This window comes from Lampetra fluviatilis, chromosome 68 (genome assembly GCF_964198595.1).
Source record: "Lampetra fluviatilis chromosome 68, kcLamFluv1.1, whole genome shotgun sequence".
Classification (NCBI taxonomy): Eukaryota; Metazoa; Chordata; class Hyperoartia; order Petromyzontiformes; family Petromyzontidae; genus Lampetra; species Lampetra fluviatilis.
The window spans coordinates 692,176-707,175 of record NC_136342.1 but is presented as its reverse complement, the minus strand read 5'-3'; the positions used below and the strand labels follow the sequence as shown (position 1 = coordinate 707,175).

At 60.2% G+C, this 15,000-nt stretch overlaps 1 protein-coding gene across 1 annotated transcript in view; it reads right to left on the bottom strand.

Annotated features, from left to right (window-relative positions):
• Positions 1–14,147, bottom strand: part of LOC144952586 (cholesterol 7-desaturase nvd-like) — a 28,399-nt gene extending 14,252 nt beyond the window's left edge. Inside the window, 2 exon segments of the mRNA XM_078883064.1 lie at positions 13,978–14,095; positions 14,097–14,147. Of these exon segments, the coding sequence (XP_078739190.1) occupies positions 13,978–14,095; positions 14,097–14,147 (169 nt within the window).
• Positions 14,148–15,000: the final 853 nt, after the last annotated feature.

Genomic DNA, 15,000 nt, shown 5'->3' with positions numbered 1-15,000 from the left:
CTCGCCCATCATGGTCTCCGACACGGCCATCGTGAACCTCTGAGACACACAGACCCAGGGCTTAAACCTCGCCCATCATGGTCTCCGACACGGCCATCGTGAACCCCTGAGACACACAGACCCAGGGCTTGAACCTCGCCCATCATGGTCTCCGACACGGCCATCGTGAACCCCTGAGACACACAGACCCAGGGCTTGAACCTCGCCCATCATGGTCTCTGACACGGCCATCGTGAACCCTGAGACACACAGACCCAGGGCTTGAACCTCGCCCATCATGGTCTCTGACACGGCCATCGTGAACCCTGAGACACACAGACCCAGGGCTTGAACCTCGCCCATCATGGTCTCTGACACGGCCATCGTGAACCCCTGAGACACACAGACCCAGGGCTTGAACCTCGCCCATCATGGTCTCCGACACGGCCATCGTGAACCCTGAGACACACAGACCCAGGGCTTGAACCTCGCCCATCATGGTCTCTGACACGGCCATCGTGAACCCTGATACACACAGACCCAGGGCTTGAACCTCGCCCATCATGGTCTCCGACACGGCCATCGTGAACCCTGATACACACAGACCCAGGGCTTGAACCTCGCCCATCATGGTCTCTGACACGGCCATCGTGAACCCTGATACACACAGACCCAGGGCTTGAACCTCGCCCATCATGGTCTCTGACACGGCCATCGTGAACCCCTGAGACACACAGACCCAGGGCTTGAACCTCGCCCATCATGGTCTCTGACACGGCCATCGTGAACCCTGATACACACAGACCCAGGGCTTGAACCTCGCCCATCATGGTCTCCGACACGGCCATCGTGAACCCCTGAGACACACAGACCCAGGGCTTGAACCTCGCCCATCATGGTCTCTGACACGGCCATCGTGAACCCCTGAGACACACAGACCCAGGGCTTGAACCTCGCCCATCATGGTCTCTGACACGGCCATCGTGAACCCCTGAGACACACAGACCCAGGGCTTGAACCTCGCCCATCATGGTCTCTGACACGGCCATCGTGAACCCTGAGACACACAGACCCAGGGCTTGAACCTCGCCCATCATGGTCTCTGACACGGCCATCGTGAACCCTGAGACACACAGACCCAGGGCTTGAACCTCGCCCATCATGGTCAACGACACGGCCATCGTGAACCCTGAGACACACAGACCCAGGGCCTGAACCTCGCCCATCATGGTCTCTGACACGGCCATCGTGAACCCTGAGACACACAGACCCAGGGCTTGAACCTCGCCCATCATGGTCAACGACACGGCCATCGTGAACCCTGAGACACACAGACCCAGGGCCTGAACCTCGCCCATCATGGTCTCTGACACGGCCATCGTGAACCCCTGAGACACACAGACCCAGGGCCTGAACCTCGCCCATCATGGTCAACGACACGGCCATCGTGAACCCTGAGACACACAGACCCAGGGCTTGAACCTCGCCCATCATGGTCTCCGACACGGCCATCGTGAACCCCTGAGACACACAGACCCAGGGCCTGAACCTCGCCCATCATGGTCTCTGACACGGCCATCGTGAACCCTGAGACACACAGACCCAGGGCTTGAACCCAGACTCTCATGGTCTCTGACACGACCATCATGGACCCCTGAGATAAACAAAGATAAAGATCCCCCGTATAGCGTTTAAAGACTTTTGGGGAAAGTGCTGTTAGCGAGCACCTATGAAGGCCAGAACGGCACACGAGGGGGTGGGTGGCCAGCACCACGCCCGGCCGCCTTTGTCTCCCCAGTGGCGACGTTTACACACCCCACCAGACACTCATTTGAGGCTGAGTTGACCTAAGGGAGGCCACAGGATCGGTTCAAATAATCGTCACTGGTGTTGGCCGTGAGCAGGAATCGAACCCGGGTCGCTGGGTTCGTAGCGCAGCGCAATACCCGCTACTCCACCGCTCCCGCATTCGAGACAGACACACCACACAGACACACACACACAGACACACACACACAGACACACCACACGCACAGAGCTGCTACACGTGTAGTAGCTGCTACAGTAGCTGCTACACGTGTAGTAGCTGCTACACGTGTAGTAGCTGCTACACATGTAGTAGTAGCTACTACACATGTCGTAGCTACACGTGTAGTAGTAGCTACTTGTGCTACTACGGCAATCTGGAACTGATTGTAGCTACTACACGTGTAGTAGTAGCTACTTGTGCTACTACGGCAATCTGGAACTGATTGTGAACCTTCTTAAAGCGGTGGCCTCACACCACAAGTATACAGCTGCAGCAGTAGCAGCAGTATTGTTCCTGTCGCTTTCACCGCGAGTCGCGTTCCCCTGCGGAATTTCTCGTCTTGTTTTTGGTTCGAGCAGCACAGGAATGCAATGACGACGGACGTATCGCGGAAATACCGAGGGGGGTCAACAATTGGTCTATCCACTGCTGGATGAACATCAATGTGGTGGTGGTGGTGGTGATGTCTCCTCTAGCCCTGCGTGTGTTCTCTAGGACACGTGGCTTCTCTCTCTCTCTGTCTCTCAGTGTCACGCACCGTGCTCTACCCACTGCTGGATGAACATCAATGTGGTGGTGGTGTCTCCTCCTCTCTGTCTCTCAGTGTCACGCACCTCGGCATGCGCGTACCTGCCGTGACCTGTAGTCACCTGGTCGCCATGGCGACGCCGCGCGCGCGACGCGTGTGCACCACCTGTGCGCGTGCGGGTCCGCGCGTGCGTCGGGGCGTGGTGCCGGTTGGTAGCCCGACGCTAACCGCTGCGCCACCACTCCCCTCACTCCCACACTTTAACAAAAAAAAACTTCCCGCTCGCGTCGACTGCGATGCCGTTAGCCGTGGGATCGCACGGAGATCCGTGGGGTTTAGTGGGATCCGTGGGATTTAGTGGGATCCGTGGGATTTAGTGGGATTTAGTGGGATCCGTGGGATTTAGTGGGATCCGTGGGATTTAGTGGGATTTAGTGGGATCCGTGGGATTTAGTGGGATCCGTGGGATTTAATGGGATCCGTGGGATTTAGTGGGATGAGTGGGATTTAGTGGCATCCGTGGGATTTAGTGGGATCCGTGGGATTTAATGGGATCCGTGGGATTTAGTGGGATTTAGTGGGATCCGTGGGATTTAGTGGGATCCGTGGGATTTAGTGGGATGAGTGGGATTTAGTGTCATCCGTGGGATTTAGTGGGATCCGTGGAATTTAATGGGATCCGTGGGATTTAGTGGGATGAGTGGGATGAGTGGGATTTAGTGGGATCCGTGGGATTTAGTGGGATCCGTGGGATTTAGTGGGATGAGTGGGATTTAGTGGGATCCGTGGGATGAGTGGGATTTAGTGAGATACGTGGGATTTAGTGGGATCTAGTGGGATCCGTGGGATTTAGTGGGATCCGTGGGATTTAGTGGGATTCGTGAGATTTAGTGGGATTCGTGAGATTTAGTGGCATCCGTGGGATTTCGTGGGATCCGTGGGATTTAGTGGGATCCGTGGGATTTAGTGGGATCCGTGGGATTTAGTGGGATCCGTGGGATTTAGTGGGATTTAGTGGGATCCGTGGGATTTAATGGGATCCGTGGGATTTAGTGGGATTTAATGGGATCCGTGGGATTTAGTAGGATCCGTGGGTCTGCGCCGTCTCCGTTTGATCTCCCCTTGGGGGGGGTGGGGGGGGTCACGGCCCCACGACCGCTCCTCGCGTGTCAAAGGTCACATCCACGTGCCCAGCTTTCGCTAGCAGCACTTGGCCCAACGGTCATTGTCAGGCTACCTGGGGGTGGGTGGGGTGTGGCACCTTTACCTTTGCCCGGCTGGGTTCCGTCTCCACGGCGATGTTGTCGCTTTGTCGAGCGCGTGCCCACCACCATCGCCACACACACGCGGGGCACGCGCACGCAAAGGCAAAGATCCCCCGTGTAGCCTCCGCCGACTGCCGGGGCAAGTGCTGTGATAGCGAGTTAGCGCACGCAAAGACAAAGATGCCCCGTGTAGCCTCGGCTGACTGCCGGGGCAAGTGCTGTGATAGCGAGTTAGCGCACGCAAAGACAAAGATGCCCCGTGTAGCCTCCGCCGACTGCCGGGGCAAGTGCTGTGATAGCGAGTTAGCGCACGCAAAGACAAAGATCCCCCGTGTAGCCTCCGCCGACTGCCGGGGCAAGTGCTGTGATAGCGAGTTAGCGCACGCAAAGACAAAGATGCCCCGTGTAGCCTCGGCTGACTGCCGGGGCAAGTGCTGTGATAGCGAGTTAGCGCACGCAAAGGCAAAGATCCCCCGTGTAGCCTCAGCCGACTGCCGGGGCAAGTGCTGTGATAGCGAGTTAGCGCACGCAAAGGCAAAGATCCCCCGTGTAGCCTCAGCCGACTGCCGGGGCAAGTGCTGTGATAGCGAGTTAGCGCACGCAAAGGCAAAGATCCCCCGTGTAGCCTCAGCCGACTGCCGGGGCAAGTGCTGTGATAGCGAGTTAGCGCACGCAAAGGCAAAGATCCCCCGTGTAGCCTCAGCCGACTGCCGGGGCAAGTGCTGTGATAGCGAGTTAGCGCACGCAAAGACAAAGATCCCCCGTGTAGCCTCGGCTGACTGCCGGGGCAAGTGCTGTGATAGCGAGTTAGCGCACCCAGCCCAAGTCTTACCCAGCCCGGGTTACACTCACCCAGCCCAAGTCTCACCCAGCTCGAGTCTCACCCAGCCCGAGTCTCACCCAGCCCGAGTCTCACCCAGCCCGGGTTACACTCACCAAGCCCAAGTCTCACCCAGCCCAAGTCTCACCCAGCCCAAGTCTCACCCAGCCCAAGTCTCACCCAGCTCGAGTCTCACCCAGCCCGAGTCTCACCCAGCCCGAGTCTCACCCAGCCCGGGTTACACTCACCCAGCCCAAGTCTCACCCAGCCCAAGTCTCACCCAGCTCGAGTCTCACCCAGCCCGAGTCTCACCCAGCCCGAGTCTCACCCAGCCTGGGTTACACTCACCCAGCCCAAGTGTCACCCAGCCCAAGTCTCACCCAGCCCAAGTCTCACCCAGCCCAAGTCTCACCCAGCCCAAGTCTCACCCAGCCCGGTTACACTCACCCAGCCCAAGTCTCACCCAGCCCAAGTCTCACCCAGCCCAAGTCTCACCCAGCCCAAGTCTCACCCAGCCCGGGTTACACTCACCCAGCCCAAGTCTCACCTAGCCCAGGTCTCACCCAGCCCAGGCCTCACTCATCCCAAGCCTCACCCAGCCCGAGTCTCACCCAGCCCGAGTCTCACCCAGCCCAAGTCTCACCCAGCCCGGGCCTCACCCAGCCCAAGCCTCACCCAGCCCGAATCTCACCCAGCCCAAGTCTCACCCAGCCCGGGTCTCACCCAGCCCGGATCTCACCCAGCCCAGGTCTCACCCAGCCCGGGTCTCACCCAGCCCAAGTCTCACCCAGCCCAACACTCACCCAGCCCGAGTCTCACCCAGCCCCAGCCTCACCCAGCCCAAGTCTCACCCAGCCCCGAGTCTCACCCAGCCCAAGTCTCACCCAGCCCAAGTCTCACCCAGCCAAAGTCTCACCCAGCCCGGGTCTCTCCCAGCCCAAATCTCACCCAGCCCAAGTCTCACCCAGCCCACCCGGGTCTCACCCAGCCCAAGTCTCACCCAGCCCAAGTCTCACCCAGCCCGGGCCTCACCCAGCCCGGGCCTCACCCGGCCCGAGCCTCACCCAGCCCGAGTCTCACCCAGCCCAAGTCTCACCCAGCCCAAGTCTCACCCAGCCCGGGTCTCACCCAGTCCGGGTCTCACCCAGCCCAAGACTCACCCAGCCCGAGTCTCACCCAGCCCCAGCCTCACCCAGCCCGAGTCTCACCCAGCCCAAGTCTCACCCAGCCCGGGCCTCACCCAGCCCATCTCACCCAGCCCAAGTTCCACCCAGCCTGAGTCTCACCCAGCCCGAGTCTCACCTAGCCCAAATCTCACCCAGCCCAAGTCTCACCCAGCCCACCCGGGTCTCATCCAGCCCAAGTCTCACCCAGCCCAAGTCTCACCCAGCCCGGGTCTCACCCAGCCCGTCTCACCCAGCCCAAGTCTCACCCAGCCCGAGTCTCACCCAGCCCGAGTCTCACCCAGCCCGGGTCTCACTTTAGCCCAAGTCTCACCCAGCCCGGGTCTCACCCAGCCCGTCTCACCCAGCCCAAGTCTCACCCAGCCCGTGTCTCACCCAGCCCGAGTCTCACCCAGCCCGAGTCTCACCCAGCCCAAGTCTCACCCAGCCCAAGTCTCACCCAGCCCAAGTCTCACCCAGCCCAAGTCTCACCCAGCCCGCCCGAGCCTCACGACATCGCAGAGCCGCGTGAGCGTCAATCGTGAGCGACCGCCCCGAATCGGATCGTTCACCGGCGATCCGAAACGAACCCGCGCGCAGCTACTCACCAAGCCGCCTGGTGCCACATCGATTCTCCACATCAACTTGTCATCCCGTTGCAATCCGCTCACATGCCATCCGAGAAGAAGCAGAAGCAGAAGGTGTGGACACAGAGGCCACGTCAGGGTCACGTCAGGGTCACGTCAGGGTCAAGGGTCACGTCAGGGTCACGTCAGGGTCACGGGTCCTGCATCGCCCAGAGGCCGGGTTCGAGCCGTGGGGGCCGGGCGACTGTCAGTGTGTCACGCATGCCTTCCCGCACGTACGCCACGCTCGCCTCACTTCCCTCTCTACCCCCCCCCCAAGCCCCCCCCCCCTCCCCCCACCGCTCGCCCCAAGCCCCCCAAAAACGAGGAAGGGGAAACGCGGAGCGAGCACGCACGGCGCGGACTCCGTGCCGACAGAGCCGTCGCCAGATGCCAAGCGAGGCGGCCGGCTGCGACTCTCCGGAGGGAGGGAGGAGGAAGAACAGTGGGAGCAGGAGAAGGAGCACGAGGAAGAAGAATGGAGGAGCAGCAGCAGGAGGAGCAACAGGAGGAGCAGCAGGAGGAGCAGCAGGAGGAGCAGCAGGAGCAGCAGCAGGAGGAGCAGCAGGAGGAGCAGCAGGAGGAGCAGCAGGAGGAGCAGCAGCAGGAGCAACAGGAGGAGCAGCAGGAGGAGCAACAGGAGGAGCAACAGGAGGAGCAACAGGAGGAGCAGCAGGAGGAGCAACAGGAGGAGCAACAGGAGGAGCAACAGGAGGAGCAGCAGGAGGAGCAGCAGGAGGAGCAACAGGAGGAGCAGCAGGAGGAGCAACAGGAGGAGCAGCAGGAGGAGCAGCAGGAGGAGCAACAGGAGGAGCAACAGGAGGAGCAACAGGAGGAGCAGCAGGAGGAGCAGCAGGAGGAGCAACAGGAGGAGCAGCAGGAGGAGCAACAGGAGGAGCAACAGGAGGAGCAGCAGGAGGAGCAACAGGAGGAGCAACAGGAGGAGCAACAGGAGGAGCAACAGGAGGAGCAGCAGGAGGAGCAGCAGGAGGAGCAGCAGGAGGAGCAGCAGGAGGAGCAGCAGGAGGAGCAACAGGAGGAGCAACAGGAGGAGCAACAGGAGGAGCAACAGGAGGAGCAGCAGGAGGAGCAACAGGAGGAGCAGCAGGAGGAGCAACAGGAGGAGCAACAGGAGGAGCAGCAGGAGGAGCAACAGGAGGAGCAACAGGAGGAGCAGCAGGAGGAGCAGCAGGAGGAGCAGCAGGAGGAGCAGCAGGAGGAGCAACAGGAGGAGCAGCAGGAGGAGCAGCAGGAGGAGCAGCAGGAGGAGCAACAGGAGGAGCAGCAGGAGGAGCAGCAGCAGGAGCAGCAGGAGGAGCAGCAGGAGGAGCAGCAGGAGGAGCAGCAGGAGCAGCAGCAGGAGGAGCAGCAGGAGGAGCAGCAGGAGGAGCAACAGGAGGAGCAGCAGGAGGAGCAACAGGAGGAGCAGCAGCAGGAGCAGCAGCAGGAGCAGCAGGAGGAGCAGCAGGAGGAGCAGCAGGAGGAGCAGCAGCAGGAGCAGCAGGAGGAGCAGCAGGAGGAGCAGCAGGAGGAGCAGCAGGAGGAGCAACAGGAGGAGCAGCAGGAGGAACAGCAGGAGGAGCAGCAGGAGGAGCAACAGGAGGAGCAGCAGCAGGAGCAGCAGCAGGAGCAGCAGGAGGAGCAGCAGGAGGAGCAGCAGGAGGAGCAGCAGCAGGAGCAGCAGGAGGAGCAGCAGGAGGAGCAACAGGAGGAGCAGCAGGAGGAGCAGCAGGAGGAAGAATGAAGCTGGGACTGGTGGCCATGGGAGGTAATGACAGGGGAGTCAGCCTGCAGTGCGAGTGGACTGGTGGCCACGGGAATGATCAAGAATAGGAGAGTGGTCAGGTGACGGAAGAGGACGGTGGAGTCAGCTGGTGGAGCGAGCGGTCTAGAACCAGCTAGAAGGTTCGGGAAGGGGGGGGGGCCTCGGACTGTGTATACGGGAGATGCGCAGGAGACGCGGGGCTGTTGCGGTGGTGAAGTGTCCGCCGGTTCGAGTGAACGTGTCTCTACAATAAAGAAACCATCTCAAGACAAGAGTGTCAACTCGTCATTACATATACAAAGACGCCCCGTGTAGCCTTAACATGCTGGAGGGGCAAGTGGGATTAAGGTAATGATGGTAGAGTCAGCCTGCAGTGCGAGTGGACTAGTGGCCACGGGAGGTAATGACACGAATGGACTAGTGGCCACGAGAAGTAATGATAGTAGAGTCAGCCTGCAGTGCGAAGGGACTAGTGGTCACGGGAGGTAATGACAGTAAAGTCAGTCTGCAGTGCGAAGGGACTAGAGGCCACGGGAGGTAATGACAGGGGAGTCAGCTTAGAGTACGAATGGACAAGTGGCCAAGGGAGGGAATGACAGGGGAGTCAGCTTGCAGTATGAATGGTCTAGTGGTCACGGGAGGTAATGACAGGGGAGTCAGCCTGCAGTGTGAGTGGACTGGCGGCCACGGGAGGTAATGGCAGGGGAGTCAGCTTGCAGTTCGAATGGACTAGTGGCTACAAGAGGTAATGACAGGGGAGTCAGCCTGCAGTGCGAGTGGACTAGTGGCCACGGGAAGTAATGACAGGGGAGTCAGCCTGCAGTGTGAGTGGACTGGTGGCCACAGGTGGTAATGACACGAATGGACTAGTGGCCACGGGAGGTAATGACAGGGGAGTCAGCCTGCAGTGTGAGTGGACTAGTGGCCATGGGAGGTAATGACAGGGGAGTCAGCCTGCAGTGTGAGTAGACTAGTGGCCACGGGAGGTAGTGACAGGGGAGTCAGCCTGCAGTGTGAGTAGACTAGTGGCCATGGGAGGTAATGACAGGGGAGTCAGCCTGCAGTGTGAGTAGACTAGTGGCCACGGGAGGTAGTGACAGGGGAGTCAGCCTGCAGTGTGAGTAGACTAGTGGCCATGGGAGGTAATGACAGGGGAGTCAGCCTGCAGTGTGAGTAGACTAGTGGCCACGGGAGGTAGTGACAGGGGAGTCAGCCTGCAGTGTGAGTGGACTAGTGGCCATGGGAGGTAATGACAGGGGAGTCAGCCTGCAGTGTGAGTAGACTAGTGGCCACGGGAGGTAGTGACAGGGGAGTCAGCCTGCAGTGTGAGTGGACTAGTGGCCATGGGAGGTAATGACAGGGGAGTCAGCCTGCAGTGTGAGTAGACTAGTGGCCACGGGAGGTAGTGACAGGGGAGTCAGCCTGCAGTGTGAGCAGACTAGTGGCCACGGGAGGTAGTGACAGGTGAGTCAGCCTGCAGTGTGAGTGGACTAGTGGCCACGGGAGGTAATGACAGGGGAGTCAGTCTGCAGTGTGAAGGGACTAGTGGCCATGGGAGGTAATGACAGGGGAGTCAGCCTGCAGTGCGAGTGGACTGGTGGCCACGGGAGGTAATGACAGGGGAGTCAGTCTGCAGTGCGAGTGGACTGGTGGCCACGGGAGGTAATGACAGGGGAGTCAGCCTGCAGTGTGAAGGGACTAGTGGCCATGGGAGGTAATGACAGGGGAGTCAGCCTGCAGTGTGAAGGGACTAGTGGCCATGGGAGGTAATGACAGGGGAGTCAGCCTGCAGTGCGAGTGGACTGGTGGCCACGGGAGGTAATGACAGGGGAGTCAGTCTGCAGTGCGAGTGGACTGGTGGCCACGGGAGGTAATGACAGGGGAGTCAGCCTGCAGTGTGAAGGGACTAGTGGCCATGGGAGGTAATGACAGGGGAGTCAGCCTGCAGTGTGAAGGGACTGGTGGCCACGGGAGGTAATGACAGGGGAGTCAGCCTGCAGTGTGAAGGGACTAGTGGCCATGGGAGGTAATGACAGGGGAGTCAGCCTGCAGTGCGAGTGGACTGGTGGCCACGGGAATGATCAAGAATAGGAGAGTGGTCAGGTGACGGAAGAGGACGGTGGAGTCAGCTGGTGGAGCGAGCGGTCTAGAACCAGCTAGAAGGTTCGGGAAGGGGGGGGGGCCTCGGACTGTGTATACGGGAGATGCGTGGGAGATGCGCAGGAGACGCGGGGCTGTTGCGGTGGTGAAGTGTCCGCCGGTTCGAGTGAACGTGTCTCTACAATAAAGAAACCATCTCAAGACAAGAGTGTCAACTCGTCATTACATATACAAAGACGCCCCGTGTAGCCTTAACATGCTGGAGGGGCAAGTGGGATTAAGGTAATGATGGTAGAGTCAGCCTGCAGTGCGAGTGGACTAGTGGCCACGGGAGGTAATGACACGAATGGACTAGTGGCCACGAGAAGTAATGATAGTAGAGTCAGCCTGCAGTGCGAAGGGACTAGTGGTCACGGGAGGTAATGACAGTAAAGTCAGTCTGCAGTGCGAAGGGACTAGAGGCCACGGGAGGTAATGACAGGGGAGTCAGCTTAGAGTACGAATGGACAAGTGGCCAAGGGAGGGAATGACAGGGGAGTCAGCTTGCAGTATGAATGGTCTAGTGGTCACGGGAGGTAATGACAGGGGAGTCAGCCTGCAGTGTGAGTGGACTGGCGGCCACGGGAGGTAATGGCAGGGGAGTCAGCTTGCAGTTCGAATGGACTAGTGGCTACAAGAGGTAATGACAGGGGAGTCAGCCTGCAGTGCGAGTGGACTAGTGGCCACGGGAAGTAATGACAGGGGAGTCAGCCTGCAGTGTGAGTGGACTGGTGGCCACAGGTGGTAATGACACGAATGGACTAGTGGCCACGGGAGGTAATGACAGGGGAGTCAGCCTGCAGTGTGAGTGGACTAGTGGCCATGGGAGGTAATGACAGGGGAGTCAGCCTGCAGTGTGAGTAGACTAGTGGCCACGGGAGGTAGTGACAGGGGAGTCAGCCTGCAGTGTGAGTAGACTAGTGGCCATGGGAGGTAATGACAGGGGAGTCAGCCTGCAGTGTGAGTAGACTAGTGGCCACGGGAGGTAGTGACAGGGGAGTCAGCCTGCAGTGTGAGTAGACTAGTGGCCATGGGAGGTAATGACAGGGGAGTCAGCCTGCAGTGTGAGTAGACTAGTGGCCACGGGAGGTAGTGACAGGGGAGTAAGCCTGCAGTGTGAGTGGACTAGTGGCCATGGGAGGTAATGACAGGGGAGTCAGCCTGCAGTGTGAGTAGACTAGTGGCCACGGGAGGTAGTGACAGGGGAGTCAGCCTGCAGTGTGAGTGGACTAGTGGCCATGGGAGGTAATGACAGGGGAGTCAGCCTGCAGTGTGAGTAGACTAGTGGCCACGGGAGGTAGTGACAGGGGAGTCAGCCTGCAGTGTGAGCAGACTAGTGGCCACGGGAGGTAGTGACAGGGGGAGTCAGCCTGCAGTGTGAGTGGACTAGTGGCCACGGGAGGTAATGACAGGGGAGTCAGTCTGCAGTGTGAAGGGACTAGTGGCCATGGGAGGTAATGACAGGGGAGTCAGCCTGCAGTGCGAGTGGACTGGTGGCCACGGGAGGTAATGACAGGGGAGTCAGTCTGCATGGCGAGTGGACTGGTGGCCACGGGAGGTAATGACAGGGGAGTCAGCCTGCAGTGTGAAGGGACTAGTGGCCATGGGAGGTAATGACAGGGGAGTCAGCCTGCAGTGTGAAGGGACTAGTGGCCATGGGAGGTAATGACAAGGGAGTCAGCCTGCAGTGCGAGTGGACTGGTGGCCACGGGAGGTAATGACAGGGGAGTCAGTCTGCAGTGCGAGTGAGACTGGTGGGCCACGGGGAGGTAATGACAGGGGGAGTCAGCCTGCAGTGTGAAGGGACTAGTGGCCATGGGGAGGTAATGACAGGGAGTCAGCCTGCAGTGTGAAGGGACTGGTGGCCACGGGGAGGTAATGACAGGGGAGTCAACCTGCAGTGTGAAGGGACTAGTGGCCATGGGAGGTAATGACAGGGAGTCAGCCTGCAGTGCGAGTGGACTGGTGGGCCACGGGAAATGATCAAGAATAGGAGAGTGGTCAGGTGACGGAAGAGGACGGTGGAGTCAGCTGGTGGAGCGAGCGGTCTAGAACCAGCTAGAAGGTTCGGGAAGGGGGGGGGGGCCTCGGACTGTGTATACGGGAGATGCGTGGGAGATGCGCGGGAGAGCGCGGGGCTGTTGCGGTGGTGAAGTGTCCGCCGGTTCGAGTGAACGTGTCTCTACAATAAAGAAACATCTCAAGACAAGAGTGTCAACTCGTCATTACATATACAAAGACGCCCCGTGTAGCCTTAACATGCTGGAGGGGCAAGTGCTGTTAGCGAGAGCACCTATACAGCTCGGCACGGCACACGAGGGGGTGGGTGGCCAACACCACGCCCAGCTGCCTTTGTCTCTCCAGTGGCGATGTTTACACACCGCATCAGGTACTCATTTGAGGCCGAGTCGTCCGAGGGAGGCCCAGGACCAGTTCAGATAATCGTCACCGGTGTTGGCCGTGAGCGGGGCATCGAACCCGGGTCGCCGGGTTCGTAGTGGTAGTGTAGCGCTAACCCGCTGCACCACCGCTCCCCACACTACACCTACACGTGCACATACACACACCCGCTGTATAATCGATCCCATGAGGTCCCTCCTCCTCCTCGCGAGGGTCAAGGTTCTGTTCCCGGGGGGTTGGGGGGGGGGGACATTGAGGCTCGTTGTCGCCACTTCACGGCTGCCAGGGCTGGTGGGCGACGCTTTCGAGTGGCGCCTTGAGAACTCGCCCCTCTGCAGCCGCCCCGACCCCCGTGCAGAGCTCTGGCCTGTCAGCCGGGTTCTGAGCGAGTGGGCGAGCGGATGAGGAGCGACGCGACGTGAGTGGCCGACAGGGTGAGTCAGTGGCTGAGTGAATGGCGGAGTGAGTGGGTGAGTGGGTGAGTGGGTGGGTGAGTGGGTGAGTGAGTGGGTGGGTGTGGCGAGTGGGTGAGTGAGTTGGTGGTGTGAGTGAGTGGGTGGGCGAGTGGGTGAGTGAGTGGGTGGGTGGGCGATGTGAGTTGGTGGGTGAGTGAGTTGGTGGGTGAGTGAGTGGGTGGGCGAGTGGGTGAGTGAATGGGTGGGCGAGTAGGTGAGCTGGTGGGTGAGCGAGTGGGTGAGTGAGTTGGTGGGCGAGTAGGTGAGTGGGTGGGTGGGCGAGTGTGGTGAGTGAGTTGGTGGGTGAGTGAGTTGGTGGTGAGTGAGTTGGTGGGGTGAATGAGTTGGTGGGTGAATGAGTTGGGTGGGGCGAGCGAGGCGAGTGAGCGATCCGACAGGGTGAGTCAGTGGCGGAGTGAGTAGGTGGCTGGGCGAGTAGGTGGGGCGAGCGAGCGAGTGTGTCTGCAATAAATACAATTCACATAAACAAGTGTAAAAAAATAACATGACGAGTAAAACAACAACAACAAAAAAAGTCAACAAACGTCACGACAAAAAGCGATTCACTCGACAGATCCGAGACCCCGAGACAAAAATAATCTCACGACTCCACGGTCGGCCCTCGAACCTCAGCGACTCGCGCGACTACAACATCAACAACGACGCCAATGATGACGACGGGCTACGACGACGGTGCCGACAAAGCCGCCGACGCCACCGCCGCCGGGGTGCCGAGCCATCCGGCAAACAGCGGTGGGGGGGGGGTGGGGTGGGTGGGTGGGGGTGGGGTCACTCACCGAGCAGCACTGGCGGGCACCACCTGCCCGCGTGGCACGCGGCTCGAGTCGACGACGCGGTACCAGCCGTTGGGGTAGACGGGCGGCAGGTCTCCGCGCTGGCGCCGGCGGGCGACGTTTCTCGCCGCCGTCCTCCCGCGTCACCCCCGCCTCGGGGGGCAGGTAGCCCGTGTCGTGCATCGCCCGCACCACCCTCCAGCGGGCCGAACAGCAGGCTGGCGCAGCCGGCGCAGCGCCAGCAGCAGCGCCGCCAGCGCCAGCAGCGCGCCGGCCAGGAGCGGGAGGAGCGAGAGGAGCGGAGGGGAGGAGCGGGGGGAGGGAGGCGAGCGACGGGGGAGCCCAGGGGAGCGCGTCGGAGAGGAGAGACGCCAACTTCCATTCTGCGTGGGGCGGAGGGGGGGTGAGGAGGGGGGGTGAGAGGGGGGGGGAGTGAGAGAGAGGGGGGGGTTGAGAGAGGGGGGGTGAGAGGGGGGTGAGAGGGGGGTGAGAGGGTGGGGGTGAGAGAGGGGGGTGAGAGGGGGGGAGAGGGGGGGTGAGAGGGGGGGGGTGAGAGGGGGGTAGTGAGAGGGGGGGGTGAGAGAGGGGTGAGCAGAGGGGGGGTGAGAGAAGGAGGGGGTCATCGTTAATTGTGTAATTGTGTAGTTGTACTTTGTCGTGTGGATGTTGAACTTCTTTCGCGTCAACGTACGTCAACTGCTGGACGAAGATTAGCACGGTGATCGTGATGGTGAGGTCTCCTCTAACCCTGCGAGATGCTAACTACCTCGCCTGGTGTGCAGGAGGTCGGTGGGTTTGATCCCGACCCTGACGCCTGCTGCTGTATATTCGGAGTTTTGCGTCTCTCTCTCTCATCATCATCATCATCACGGTGGCTATGAGATGTTAACTACCTCGCCAGGTCTACAGGAAGTCGTGGGTTTGATCCCGACCCTGACGCCTGCTGCTGTACATTCGGAGTTTGCGTCTCTCTCTCTCATCATCATCATCACGGTGGCTATGAGATGTTAACTACCTCGCCAGGTCTACAGGAAGT